The sequence below is a fragment of the Panthera uncia genome (genome assembly GCF_023721935.1).
Source record: "Panthera uncia isolate 11264 chromosome A3 unlocalized genomic scaffold, Puncia_PCG_1.0 HiC_scaffold_12, whole genome shotgun sequence".
NCBI classification, from domain to species: domain Eukaryota; kingdom Metazoa; phylum Chordata; class Mammalia; order Carnivora; family Felidae; genus Panthera; species Panthera uncia.
Genome location: NW_026057579.1, coordinates 24,078,095 through 24,093,782, shown reverse-complemented (window position 1 = coordinate 24,093,782; position 15,688 = coordinate 24,078,095). Strand labels below are relative to the sequence as shown.

The following is a 15,688-nucleotide window of genomic DNA, read 5'->3' as shown; positions in this document are numbered from 1 at the left end:
TATATATATATATATATATATATACATAATATGTTCTAACTTACAAGTTTAAAAGGGCTTTGAATATCTACGATCAAGAAACTACCCCGGACATTCTATTGATAGTGATTCTGCAAAAGTCACAAATGACCCAGCTTCCACATCTCAGAATAAATAAACGTTCCACAGTAAACTTACAATCATCTTGGAATGAGACAGAAAAAATTATTTAGAAAAATGTCACAAATTTGGCAGTTCTAATTATTCTAGGTATTAAGAAATTTTAAAAAGATTACAAAACTATATGCATACTTCCAATTATGATTTAAAATGTATATGTAAGAGTCTCTTAGGGTTTGGCTCCCTCCCTCTCTCTTTTTTTTTTTTACTCTTTTTTTTTTCAATATATGAAGTTTATTGTCAAATTGGTTTCCATACAATACCCAGTGCTCATCCCAAAAGGTGCCCTCAATACCCATCACCCACCCTCTCCTCCCTCCCACCCCCCATCAACCTTCAGTTTGCTCTCAGTTTTTAAGAGTCTCTTATGCTTTGGCTCTCTTCCACTCTAACCTCTTTTTTTTTTTTCCCTTCCCCTCCCCCATGGGTTTCTGGTAAGTTTCTCAGGATCCACATAAGAGTGAAACCATATGGTATCTGTCTTTCTCTGTATGGCTTATTTCACTTAGCATCACACTCTCCAGTTCCATCCACGTTGCTACAAAGGGCCATATTTCATTCTTTCTCATTGCTACGTAGTATTCCATTATGTATATAAACCACAATTTTTTTATCCATTCATCAGTTGATGGACATTTAGGCTGTTTCCATAATTTGCCTATGTTGAGAGTGCCGCTATAAACATTGGGGTACGAGTGCCCCTATGCATCAGTACTCCTGTATCCCTTGGGTAAATTCCTAGCAGTGCTACTGCTGGGTCATAGGGTAGGTCTATTTTTAATTTTTTGAGGAACCTCCACACTGTTTTCCAGAGCGGCTGCACCAGTTTGCATTCCCACCAACAGTGCAAGAGGGTTCCCGTTTCTCCACATCCTCTCCAGCATCTATCGTCTCCTGATTTGTTCATTTTGGCCACTCTGACTGGCGTGAGGTGATATCTGAGTGTGGTTTTGATTTGTATTTCCCTGATGAGGAGCGATGTTGAGCATCTTTTCATGTGCCTGTTGGCCATCCGGATGTCTTCTTTAGAGAAGTGTCTATTCATGTTTTCTGCCCATTTCTTCACTGGGTTATTTGTTTTTTGGGTGTGGAGTTTGGTGAGCTCTTTATAGATTTTGGATACTAGCCCTTTGTCCGATATGTCATTTGCAAATATCTTTTCCCATTCTGTTGGTTGCCTTTTAGTTTTGTTAGTTGTTTCCTTTGCTGTGCAGAAGCTTTTTATCTTCATAAGGTCCCAGTAGTTCATTTTTGCTTTTAATTCCCTTGCCTTTGGAGATATGTCAAGTAAGAAATTGCTACGGCTGAGGTCAGAGAGGTCTTTTCCTGCTTTCTCCTCTAGGGTTTTGATGGTTTCCTGTCTCACATTCAGGTCCTTTATCCATTTTGAGTTTATTTTTGTGAATGGTGTGAGAAAGTGGTCTAGTTTCAATCTTCTGCATGTTGCTGTCCAGTTCTCCCAGCACCATTTGTTCAAGAGACTTTTTTCCATTGGATAGTCTTTTCTGCTTTGTCAAAGATTAGTTGCCCATATGTTTGTGGGTCTAGTTCTGGGGTTTCTATTCTATTCCATTGGTCTATGTGTCTGTTTTTGTGCCAATACCATGTTGTCTTGATGATGACAGCTTTGCAGTAGAGGCTAAAGTCTGGGATTGTGATGCCTCCTGCTTTGGTCTTCTTGTTCAAAATTACTTTGGCTATTCGGGGCCTTTTGTGGTTCCATATGAATTTTAGGATTGCTTGTTCTAGTTTCGAGAAGAATGCTGGTGCAATTTTGATTGGGATTGCATTGAATGTGTAGATAGCTTTGGGTAGTATTGACATTTTGACAATATTTATTCTCCCAATCCATGAGCATGGAACGTTTTTCCATTTCTTTATATCTTCTTCAATTACCTTCATAAGCTTTCTATAGTTTTCAGCATACAGATCTTGTACATCTTTGGTTAGATTTATTCCTAGGTATTTTATGCTTCTTGGTGCAATTGTGAATGGGATCAGTTTCTTTATTTGTCTTTCTGTTGCTTCATTGTTAGTGTATAAGAATGCAACTGATTTCTGTACATTGATTTTGTATCCTGCAACTTTGCTAAATTCATGTATCAGTTCTAGCAGACTTCTGGTGTAGTCTATCGGATTTTCCATGTATAATATCATGTCATCTGCAAAAAGTGAAAGCTTAACTTCATCTTTGCCAATTTTGATGCCTTTGATTTCCTTTTGTTGTCTGATTGCTGATGCTAGAACTTCCAACACTATGTTAAACAACAGCGGTGAGAGTGGACATCCCTGTCGTGTTCCTGATCTCAGGGAAAAAGCTCTGTTTTTCCCCATTGAGGATGATGTTAGCTGTGGGCTTTTCATAAATGGCTTTTATGATCTTTAAGTATGTTCCTTCTATCCCAACTTTCTCCAGGGTTTTTATTAAGAAAGGGTGCTGGATTTTGTCAAAGGCCTTTTCTGCATCGATTGACAGGATCATATGGTTCTTATCTTTTCTTTTATTAATGTGATGTATCATGTTGATTGATTTGCGAATGTTGAACCAGCCCTGCATCCCAGGAATGAATCCCACTTGACCATGGTGAATAATTCTTTTTATATGCTGCTGAATTCGATTTGCTAGTATCTTATTGAGAATTTTTGCATCCATATTCATCAGGGATATTGGCCTGTAGTTCTCTTTTTTTAATGGGTCTCTGTCTGGTTTAGGAATCAAAGTAATACTGGCTTCATAGAATGAGTCTGGAAGTTTTCCTTCCCTTTCTATTTCTTGGAGTAGCTTGAGAAGGATAGGTATTATCTCTGCTTTAAACGTCTGGTAGAACTCCCCTGGGAAGCCATCTGGTCCTGGACTCTTATTTCTTGGGAGATTTTTGATAACCGATTCAATTTCTTCGCTGGTTATGGGTCTGTTCAAGCTTTCTATTTCCTCCTGATTGAGTTTTGGAAGAGTGTGGGTGTTTAGGAATTTGTCCATTTCTTCCAGGTTGTCCAGTTTGTTGGCATATAATTTTTCATAGTATTCCCTGATAATTGCTTGTATCTTGGAGGGATTGGTTGTAATAATTCCATTTTCATTCATGATTTTATCTATTTGGGTCATCTCCCTTTTCTTTTTGAGAAGCCTGGCTAGAGGTTTATCAATTTTGTTTATTTTTTCAAAAAACCAACTCTTGGTTTTGTTGATCTGCTCTACAGTTTTTTTAGATTCTATATTGTTTATTTCTGCTCTGATCTTTATTATTTCTCTTCTTCTGCTGGAGTTAGGCTGCCTTTGCTGTTCTGCTTCTATTTCCTTTAGGTGTGCTGTTAGATTTTGTATTTGGGATTTTTCTTGTTTCTTGAGATAGGCCTGGATGGCAATGTATTTTCCTCTCAGGACTGCCTTTGCTGCATCCCAAAGCATTTGGATTGTTGTATTTTCATTTTCGTTTGTTTCCATATATTTTTTAATTTCTTCTCTAATTGCCTGGTTGACCCACTCATTCTTTAGTAGGGTGTTCTTTAACCTCCATGCTTTTGGAGGTTTTCCAGACTTTTTCCTGTGGTTGATTTCAAGCTTCATAGCATTGTGGTCTGAAAGTATGCATGGTATAATTTCAATTCTTGTATACTTATGAAGGGCTGTTTTGTGACCCAGTATGTGATCTATCTTGAAGAATGTTCCATGTGCACTTGAGAAAAAAGTATATTCTGTTGCTTTGGGATGCAGAGTTCTAAATATATCTGTCAAGTCCATCTGATCCAATGTATCATTCAGGGCCCTTGTTTCTTTATTGACTGTGTGTCTAGATGATCTATCCATTTCTGTAAGTGGAGTGTTAAACTCCCCTGCAATTACCACATTCTCATCAATAAGGTTGCTTATGTTTGTGAGTAATTGTTTTATATATTTGGGGGCTCCAGTATTCGACGCATAGACATTTATAATTGTTAGCTCTTCCTGATGGATAGACCCTGTGATTATTATATAATGCCCTATTTCATCTCTTGTTACAGCCTTTAATTTAAAGTCTAGTTTGTCTGATATAAGTATGGCTACTCCAGCTTTCTTTTGGCTTCCAGTGGCATGATAAATAGTTCTCCATCGCCTCACTCTCAATCTGAAGGTGTCCTCAGGTCTAAAATGAGTCTCTTGTAGATAGCAAATAGATGGGTCTTGTTTTTTTATCCATTCTGATACCCTATGTCTTTTGGTTGGCACATTTAGTCCATTTATATTCAGTGTTATTATGGAAAGATATGGGTTTAGAGTCATTGTGATGTCCGTAGGTTTCATGCTTGTAGCGATGTCTCTGGTACTTTGTCTCACAGGATTCCCCTTAGGATCTCTTGTAGGGCTGGTTTCGTGGTGACGAATTCCTTCAGTTTTTGTTTGTTTGGGAAGACCTTTATCTCTCCTTCTATTCTAAATGACAGACTTGCTGGATAAAGGATTCTCGGCTGCATATTTTTTCTGTTCATCACATTGAAGATCTCCTGCCATCCCTTTCTGGCCTGCCAAGTTTCAAAAGAGAGATCAGTCACGAGTCTTATAGGTCTCCCTTTATATGTTAGAGCACGTTTATCTCTAGCTTCTTTCAGAATTTTCTCTTTATCCTTGTATTTTGCCAGTTTCACTATGATATGTTGTGCAGAAGATCGATTCAAGTTATGTCTGAAGGCAGTTCTCTGTGCCTCTTGGATTTCAATGCCTTTTTCCTTCCCCAGATATGGGAAGTTCTCAGCTATAATTTCTTCAAGTACCCCTTCAGCACCTTTCCCTCTCTCTTCCTCCTCTGGAATACCAATTATGCGTATATTGTTTCTGTTTAGTGCATCACTTAGTTCTCTAATTTTCCCCTCATACTCCTGGATTTTTTTATCTCTCTTTTTCTCAGCTTCTTCTTTGTCCATAATTTTATCTTCTAGTTCACCTATTCTCTCCTCTGCCTCTTCAATCCGAGCTGTAGTTGTTTCCATTTTATTTTGCAGTTCACTGATAGCATTTTTTAGCTCCTCCTGGCTGTTCCTTAATCCCTTGATCTCTGTAGCAAGAGATTCTCTGCTCTCCTTTATACTGTTTTCAAGCCCAGCGATTCATTTTATGACTACTATTCTAAATTCACTTTCTGTTATATTGTTTAAATCATTTTTTATCAGTTCATTAGCTGTTGTTATTTCCTGGACGTTTTTCTGAGGGGAATTCTTCCGTTTCATTTTGGATAGTCGCTGGAGTGGTGCGGGACTGTGGGGTACTTCCCCTGTGCTGTCTTGAATAACTTGCGTTGGTGGGCGGGCCGCAGTCAGACTTGATGTCTGCCCCCACCCCACCGCTGGGGCCACAGTCAGACTGGTGTGTGCCTTCTCTTTCCCCCTCCTAGGGGCGGGATTCACTGTGGGGTCGCGTGGCCCGTCTGGGCTACTTGCACACTGCCAGGCTTGTGGTGCTGGGGATCTGGCGTATTAGCCAGGGTGGATTGGCAAGGTGCACAGGGGCGGGAGGGGCAGGCTCAGCTTGCTTTTCCTTCGGATATCTGCTTCGGGAGGGGCCCTGCGGCACCGGGAGGGAGTCAGATCCGCCAGAGGGATGGATCCACAGAAGCACAGCGTTGGGTGTTTGCGCGGTGCAAGCAAGTTCCCTGGCAGGAACCGGTTCCCTTTGGGATTTTGGCTGGGGGATGGGCGAGGGAGATGACGCTGGTGAGCGCCTTTGTTCCCCACCAAGCTGAGCTCTGTTGTCCGGGGCTCAACAACTCTCCCTCCCATTGTCCTCCAGCCCTCCCGTTCTCTGAGCAAAGCTGTTAGCTTATAACCTTCCAGATGTAAAGTCCCGCTTGCTGTCGAAACACACTCTGTCCGGCCCCTCCGCTTTTGCCAGCCAGACTTGGGGGCTCTGCTTGGCTGGCGGGCTGCCCCTCTGCCCCAGCTCTGTCCGCCAGTCCATGGAGCGCGCACCGCCTCGCCGCCCTTCCTACCCTCTTCCGTGGGCCTCTCGTCTGCGCTTGGCTCCAGAGACTCCGTTCTGCTAGTCTTCTGGCGGTTTTCTGGGTTATTTAGGCAGGTGTAGGTGGAATCTTAGTGATCAGCAGGACGCGCAGTGAGCCCATCGTCCTCCTACGCTGCCATCTTCCCAGGATCCTCTTTTTTTACTCTTAAAAACTGAGAATAAACTGAAGGTTGATGTGGCGTGGGAGGGAGGGGAAAGTGGGTGATGGGCACTGAGGAGGGCACTTTTTGGGATGAGCACTGGGTGTGGTATGGAAACCAATTTGATAAATTTCATATTAAAAACAATAAAAATAAAATGCATATGTAATACACAACATAATATACATAATATAAATGCACTGAAGAAAAACAAAAAGCCCAGCCACTAAAGTACTAAGCGTGGTTGTTATTAATAGTTTGAGTGATTTTATTTCTTTCCACGAAGCTTTTTATATTTATCAAATTCTCTTTAAAATCTGAAAAAGTTGTAGAAGTATCTGTATAAAGACTCCTCATCCAGATTTTTAAACTTACCTGTAATAATAAAAATAAGCAGCTTAGGCCTGTTGGCTCTCTGCTCATTGAAGAGGTTAGTCCAGGGCCCACATTTTAGAACCTGGGTTTCAACTCCGCAACATAAAATGAATTCCTCATGCACAGGAACTTCCTCCTTGATACTGGAGTCCATTTCTAAATGAGAGGAGAAAAACAATAAAATGAGTTGCTAAAATGTAAAACCTTGGGCCAAAGACAATATTCAAGAATTTTTTAAAAAAGGCAAATTTCAATAAACACAAGCATATATGGTAGGTATATGACCACTCATCTATTCTGGATTATAGGATCACACACACACAAAATTAAAACAAACCACAAGAGTAAGGAGAAACAGGGAGACACATCTTCAGTGAAGTGAAAGATTTCACAGGAGTATGAATCAGGATCAGATTAGCCAGAGATCCTGCTAAACATCCTATAACACCTAGGATAACACTCACAACAAAAAAATTATCTAGCCCAAAAGTCAACAGCGCCAAGATTGGAAAACCAAACCAAACAAAACAAAACCCTACTCTAATACTAGGTGCCTATAGAGTACAGTTTGTCCAGTATTTGGTTGGCTGCAAAGTGTTTCTTCTTCCTCTAGCTCTCTATTCTGGCAGCAGCAGCAATGTAGCAAGAGTCCCAGATAGTACCTCAGACCAGGTGGCTGCTCCCTGCACCCTCTCCTCAGCTCACATGCACACTGAAGAGCCAGCCACCTGACCTCTGTCACACACAGTAGGCTGGAAGTGCCTTGCCCAATAGAGCTCTGGGTTGCTTAAAAAAAAAGGAAGCTTCTTCAACTCCCTATTCCAGCAGTACCCAAAGCAGTGTCCCAACTTGCTCTGTACCTGCCTATCAGCCTCAACTCACTTGGAGTTGCTCCTGTGGCCCTCCATGCAGGCACCACACGCTCCAGACCTCACACCTACACCAGCACCCTGGTTCACTCTGCACACCCTCCCACCAGTCTTGGTTCACTGGTCCTGACATGGCAACTGTGGATCAGCTTTGGCGCAGGCAACCACCAACTTTCTCTACCACACACTGGGCTGCAACCACACCTTTTAAATAAGATCTAAACCCACGTTCCCAGTTTGTCTCTTCTTGGGTACTTTCCCTCATCCCTAGGGGATCTTTAGAGTTTTCTTTATACAGTAACTTTATAGTTTCTCTTCTTCCACAGCTTAATAATTCCTTATATTAAATTAACCATGTGAGTTACTGTGTGGCTTCTGTCTCTTGAATGGATCTAGATTGATACATCCTGCATTGTCTATCCAGATTTTTTTCTTCAAATCTTTCCCATCTTAGACGTAGCTCAAATCCTACCTCCTACTTGAGGTCTTCCCTGAACACCTCAAATAAACTCTAAATTCACAGCACCTTTCTTTAACATAAGTCAACAGTGGTAAAGGTAACCAGGTAAACTTCACCTGGTAATCTATGCACTTGTTATTCATGTCATGCCATACTCTCACAGCACAACAGTCAACAAACTCACTACCGGCACCACCCAAACCTCCCCAGATTGACAGCCACCTTAGGTTAAGGTAAGGATTGGACACAGGAAGGAAGAAAACATTAACATACACCCCAATCTCCATGTGTAACCCAAAGTCTAAAACTTTCCCAAATAAAACGACTTAGAAAATAAAAAAAATTCTTACTCAAAAAGTGGGGACTCCTCTTCACTCAAAATAAATTGACTAAATAAACGAAAGTATCATCTCACATTTTCTTAAGGATCGATCTTTAGTTCACTAACACATGTCACTGTACTCCAATCTCTGAAACTGTCACAAAACAGAGTATATTTATAAAGCTCTTATGACATTTATAAAATGTTGGAAACAATGAGATTTAACTGTTCTATACTGCATTAAATTAGAGCACCATCCGAGAAGACACTGGATAAACCGCATACTTGCACTAGAAGAGAATCCAAAGTTATTAACTATATTCTATTCATAAATACTTAACTTTAAACAAATGACATGTTGGGAGTTTGATTAGCCACAAAATTAATGAGAATTCAAATAGATAAGAAATTCAAATACAGTCTATAAAATCTGGAAAACAAAAAATTAATTACACCTCTAAAATACCTCAAATAAAATACAACTAAGAGACCTGGAGTAAACCTATGTATTACAGAGCATCTTTTTTTTTTTTTTTTAATTTTTTAATGTTTTTATTTATTAAAAAAATTTTTTTAATCTTTATTTATTTTTGAGAGAGAGAGACAGACAGAATGTGAGCAGGGGAGGGGCAGAGAGAGAGGGAGACACAGAATCTGAAGCAGGCTCCAGTCTCTGAGCTGTCAGGACAGAGCCCGACATGGGGCTTGAACTCACAGTCCGCGAGATCATGATCTGAGCTGAAGTCGGACGCTCAACCGACTGAGCCACCCAGGCGCCCCAACAGAGCATCTTTTAATTTTACTCACACTTATGTTTCTGATTCCCACATAGCCAAAAATAATAATAATAATAATAATAGTAATAATAAAAAATAAATAAATAAATGAAAAGCAAAGGAAACCTTAACAGTAAGAAATTTCAAGTTCTTCCTTACCTAAGAATCCAAGGTGATTTGGTCTGCAAACAAGTGTCCAATTAAGAAGGGACAATGTGTTCTAAGTATATAATAGTAGAGGCTGATGGCCCTACCTACAAACACAGCCTATAAGCAATCTTAAATGAAATCAGCTTTGATAACCAGCAAGACTTAGGGTGGATAAAAACCAAGTGTGAATACAATTTGTGTAACTTAGGTAAGCTTTACTTACCTAAATATAGGTGTTCATCTGTTTTTATTAATGGGTTTAATTTTATTTAGAAAAAAAATTTCCAATTAAATCTTACACAAACCTAGACAATATATAAAACAGAAAAGCAGCATTTGATCAGTATAAATTTTACAGTTCAAATTTATAATATTTATTTATTATAAAGTCAGCCGGTGAGACCGTGAGGCTACATTAATGAACAAAAATATTTGCAAGTGGAGTTATAAATGAGTCTCATTTAGCTTTAGCATCCAAATCCAAATAACATTCGCATTTCATTTTGGCTACTCAATAAGAATTCTGCTTTATTCATGCATGTAAGAACTGCAAATGATAAAAGTATTTTTAAAAAACCTGTGTCATACAAAACAAAACACAATAAGGTATCACCTCACACCTGTCAAAATGGCTAAAATTAACAACACAGAAAACAAAAGATGTTGGGGAGGATGCAGAGAAAGAAGAACCCTCTTACGATCTTGGTGGGAATGCAAACTGGTACATCTACTCTGGAAACAGTATGGAGGTTCCTCAAAAAATTAAAAGTAGAAGGGTGCCTGGGTGGCTCAGTGGGTTGAGCATCCGACTTTGGCCTAGGTCATGATCTCATGGTTTGTGAGTTCAAGCCCCACAGCAGGCTCTGTGCTGACAGCTCAGAGCCTGGAGCCTGCTTCGGATTCTGTGTCTTCCTCTCTCTTTCCCTCTCCCCTGCTCTCACTCTGTCTCTCTCTCTCAAAAATGAATAAACATTAAAAAAAAATTTAAAAGTAGAACTACCCTATGATCTAGCAATCGCATTACTAGGCATTTACCCAAAGGATACAAAATACTGATTTGAAGGGGCACATCCGCCCCGATGTTTATAGCTCCATTATCAACAATAGCCAAATAATGGAAAGAGCCCAAATGTCCATCAGCTGATGAATGGATAAAGAAGTTGTGCTATATGTATATAATGGAATATTACTTAGCCATAAAAAAGAATGAAATCTTGCCATTTCCAATGACATGGATGGAGCTATAGGATATGCTAAGCAAAATAAGAGAAAGACAAATACTATGATTTCACTCATATGTGGAAAATGAAACTTAGAAAATGAAACGGATGACAGGGGAAAAAGAGGCAAATCATAAAACAGACTCTTAACTATAGAGAATAAACTGAAAGTTGATGGAGGGAGCTGGGTGGGGGATGGGCCAAATGAGAGATGGGTATCAAGGAGGGCACTTGCTGTGACAAGCACAACCAAATTTGTGTTGCAATGTCCAGATAGTCTTCAATTAAAGTACACTAACTTTGAAACAGAGGTAGTAAGATGATTTTCTTTCAGAGTTAAAACACTAGGGCTGTGTTAATGTCCCACAACTACACAGAGCAGAGCATATACTTTGCATGTACCTGAGCCCTGACTGACAGTTAATTAATGATGTTTCTGGGCACTAGTACTAAAACTACTTGTAGAATATTTAGTGACTAAACAAGTGAAAATTGAATTTTTTAAGTCCCAGTGATGAGATATAAAATTTGTAATTGTTTTCAAAACACAACAAAAGAAGTACAAATATGTACAAAAACAGCAGCAGAAGCTTTATTTAAAGTTCTGTTAAGTTTTTAGTTACTCTATTAATGAACGTTAACATACTGGAGAGCTCTATGAATCTGGTGAGTCTGGGGGTTGTTTTAAATTTAGTTTAAAACGTACATTAGAATTAAGTTCAATCCCATGTTAGCAAGGAAAGCCTTGTGTTGAAACCATATGAAAAGCTAGAGAAAAAACAGTACTGGAAAAAAAATCTGTTAGAAAAATCAGTAACCAATAAAAGAACTGCTCAAGAATGTGTAATATAAGAGGAAATAGAGAATATAATTAATATAAATATAAGAAGAAAGCAGAGAAGTAATACAGACCAAGTGTAACAAATAAATAAAAAAAAAAAAACAGTAAAACTACTTAAGCCCAAATATAACAGTAATAAATTAAATGTAAATAGACCAATTACATTAATTAGATAAAGGCAAAGATGATCAGATTGGATAAAAATAAAACAAGTAATTGTGTGCTACTTATAAATAATACACATTAAGAATAAGGATACATAATGTATAAAAGTAAAAGGATGGAAACAATAAACCATGGAAATACTAATCAAAGAAGAGATGGTATAGTTATACTGAAGTCAGATTTAAAAAGTAAACTTTAAAGTAAGAAGCACATGAAACATAAACAGGAACATTTCAAAAAGTCAATCCACCAGGAGACCATAACAATTCTAAATAAGTATGTACATAATATTTAGCCTCCAGAGATAAATTAAAAATTAGCAAATGTAAAGGGAGAAATAGATTGGACCACAATCGTGGTAGAGGATTCTGACATACCTCAATATCTGAAATAATAAACAAAGAAAAAAGCCAATAAAAATATAGAAAACTTAATTACATAATATTTATATTAACATAATTAACACAATCAGCATGTGTAGAATTCTGTACCACATAATTGCAAAATGCACATCCTTTTCAAGTGCACATGAACATTTACCAAAACTGACCATATACTGAGCCATACAGCAAGTCTCAATAAATTTCCAAAAAAATGAAATAATAGAGTATGTTCTCTAACCACAGTGGAAATTAGATTAAAATAACAAAAATAATAAGAAAATCCCCCAATTTTTGGAAATTAAACAATAAATGTCCAAATAACTGATGAATAGGGGAAGAATTCACAATGTAATTGAAAACTAAGTAATAATGAAATGAATAATGAAAATAAGAAATTTCAAAGTATGGGATGCAGATAAAGGTATGACTGCAGGAGAATTTAAAGTCTTAAAATGCTTTCTAAAATATTAGGGAAAAAGGGCTGGACATTAAAGATGTAACTATTTATCTTAAGGAGTTAGGAAAAATAAATGAATCCAAATAAAGAAAAATAGAAAAAAGAAAATAATAAAGAATAGAAGTTAATGGAATAGGAAAAAGTTTACATTTCAGAGGATTAACAAAGCCAAAAGGTTAGCCTTTCAAAAGAGTTATAAATAAATAAGCCCCTGAGAAGACTCATAAAGAAAAAGGGCACAAATAACCAATAAGATGGGAAAAGAGGCTATCATTCTAGGTTCTATGGACATTAAAAATATAATGGAGTTATATCATCAAAATGATAAAGAATATCATGAAGAATTTTATGCCAATACATTTGATATGGGCAAATTCCAATACAGACAAACATAAAAAGGCTAGAAGACTCTTAATAGTCCAATAGCTAGTAAAGACACTGAGTCCGTAATTCCTGGGCCAGATGAGAGTCAATGCTTAGGGAAGAAATAACACCAATCTAACAGAGTTGCCCGGAAAACAGAAAAAGAGAGATCACTTCCTAACTCATTTTATGAGCCCAGCATATCTTGGTATCAATACCTGACATTATAAGAAAGGTTACAGGCCAACCTCGCTCATGAACATAGATGCAAAAACTCTATTCAAAATATTAGCAGACCAAATCCAGTGATTCATACCATGGCCATACATGACAATCAGATTGTGTATATATCAGAAATGTGAGGCTGTTTAAACATTCAAAATTTAGTCAATTTACTGCATTAACAGAATAAAGGAGAAAAGCCATATAACCATCTCAACCAATACAGGAAATACACTTGATAAAATCCAATAAAGAATCATGAAAAAACTCTTTAGAAAAAAAAGAAAAAAAGGGATCTCCCTTGATGAAATATAAGTATCTATAAAAGAAACCTACAGCAAACATTTTATTAAGGGTGCAATGCTGAAAACCAACCCTACCCCCACCTCTGACCCGAAAGTCTGAGATCAAGACAAATCTGCTATCAACACTTCTATTCTGTGTTGTACTTGAGGTCCTAGCCAATACAATAAGACACAGAAAAGAAATAAAAGTATGTGAATTGGATAAAAAGAAAGCAAGCTGTCATTATTCACAAACAAGATCGCATATATTTTATGAGTGTTCCAGTTACTCTTGCTACATAACATATTACGCCAAAATTTAGTGGCTTAAAGCAACCATTTTACTATATTCATGGATTCTTTGGGTCAGGAATTGACAAATGGCAAGCAGGAGAATAGCCTATCTCTAATCCATAATGTTGGGGACCTTTGCTGAGAAGACTCAACAGCCGGGTGTGTGATATGTACACTGGGGGCAGGAGATGCCATCTGGAAGTATCTCTATTTACATGTCTGATGACAGATGCTGCTGTCAGATAGGTTTTGGCTAGGAACACCTGCACTGGACAACTCTATGTGGTCTTTCCACATGGACTATTTTGGGCTTGTTCAGAACATAATGGCTGAGTTTCAACAGCAATTGTCTCAAGAGGACCAAATTAAAACAGTAACCTTTTAAGACCTAGCCTCACAAGTCACATGGCATCAGTGGCATGTTAGCCACAGCCTACCCATATTCAAAGAGAGGAAAAATGAACCTCTCTCAAAATGAAGCATGTCAAAGTCATTGCAAGAAGAATATGCGGTATGGGAGTTATTGTGGCCAACTTTGGAAAACACAACCTACCAAAATAAGTTAAACAAAGATACATAAATTTCAGTTCTGCAGAACTTTTCAAGTTACACTAATAAGAATTTTTGACCCTTTAAGAGAGGGACAGAATATACATACAACCTTCTAAGAGCTGATTTGACCAATTTTGTCAATGGTGATCGTATTAACTTTTCCCTTTAACATCTCACTCTCTTTTTCTGAACAGTTTGGGAAAGTGTTGAAGGCACAGGAAGTCTGATGGTTTTTAAAATGGGGAAGGATTTGATTAATGTAGTTCTTTTAAAAAGACTGTGAAAGACGGGGAAAAAAAAAAAAACCAGAAGAATACACTAAAGCTTGGATACTATCAAAATAACCTAAGCAGGAAATGAGGCTGGGAATAAAGGAGTTGAATGAGAGACTAGAGTCTTAGTAATTTACTGATTCTGTATGACAAGCCAGGGAAGGGTGAGTGCAAAGATGACTTAGATTCTGACGCTAAAGATGAGGAGAATGAAAGCACTAGTCCACACAAAGGGGAAATACTGGGGAAAGGAAGTTAGTTGGAGGAAAGGAAGCTGATTCAGTTATGAACACAGCAAGTGTCGCAAGAAAATAAGCGACAATACCAGAAGAAAGTGGGACCCACAGAGCTAAAGCTCCAGAAAGGTCACAGTAGAGAGATGATTTGCCCAGCTCCTTCTTAAAGAGCTCCTTTGTCTTGGCTTCTATGATACCTCCCCATCCTCACTGAGAACCTTTTCCTCCTCCATTGACTGTACCCAAAGGTTCTGCCCCAGGCCCTCATCCCTTTGAGTGCTAACTACTGAGCATTTTCATCTGGGTGCCTCACTGATGCACCAAACTTTTATAAGTGTCAAAAATTAAAATCATCTTGTTTCAAAAATAAACTCTACAGATCCCATCCTAGATCCTGACTTTGTTGTTAGAGAGAGTACCATTATTCACCCAGTCACCTAACTCAAAAGATTCTTTGACAGCTCCTGCTGCAATTTTGGGGGAGGGGAATTTCCCTAAGCAAGAAAAAAAAAAAAAAAAGCCAGCTAAAAAATGAAAAGAACAATTAGAAACAGGCATGAACTAAGAAGATATGTAAAGTCATATAAGCCACAGGGGAATGTTTCCAGAAAGTTAGGAGCTGGTAATGAATTTTTAAAAACATACAAATGTCAAAGAGCAAAAGAAGTGAGGCGATAGTAAGAACTCACATTTTAAGAGTACTTTCTATAAACCAGGCACTGTGCTAAACACTTTATACATATTGTCATCACTTAACCCTCACAACAAATCTTATGAGATGGGTACTACTGTTTCCTCCCTCTACCCCAACAAAACATGTGAGAAGAAAATTGACTGAAAGATACTAAGGAATTTGCATAAGGTCACACAACCCGTAAACTGGACTGTGGTAGAGTCAGAATTTGAACCCAGATGTCTGAATGACTCCAGAGGTCATGTTCTTTGTTTGAGAAATTTTACATACACACGCACAATTTCATTTGAATGTATAAATGAGATATAATATATACTGGGATTTTTAAAAAATGGTCAATTACTTTTTAATCTTTTATATGCCTCATTTCTACCTCTCCTTTTCACGTCCATGCATATTACTCCTAAACTCAAGTTACTAACTCAGTATAAGGTCTTCCATATATTTCTATAATCACATACA

The 15,688-nt window shown here is 38.0% G+C and overlaps 1 protein-coding gene across 6 annotated transcripts in view; it reads right to left on the bottom strand.

Annotated features, from left to right (window-relative positions):
- Positions 1 to 15,688, bottom strand: part of LDAH (lipid droplet associated hydrolase) — a 118,031-nt gene that overhangs the window by 97,620 nt on the left and 4,723 nt on the right. For all 6 annotated transcript variants that reach the window (XR_007462360.1, XM_049651995.1, XM_049651997.1 and 3 more), the window contains exon 2: positions 6,667 to 6,822. Coding sequence is in view for 5 of the 6 variants with exons in the window: in XM_049651995.1 (XP_049507952.1) it covers positions 6,667 to 6,820 (154 nt within the window). In the remaining variant the exon portion in view is untranslated. The remainder of the gene's footprint in view (positions 1 to 6,666; positions 6,823 to 15,688) is intronic.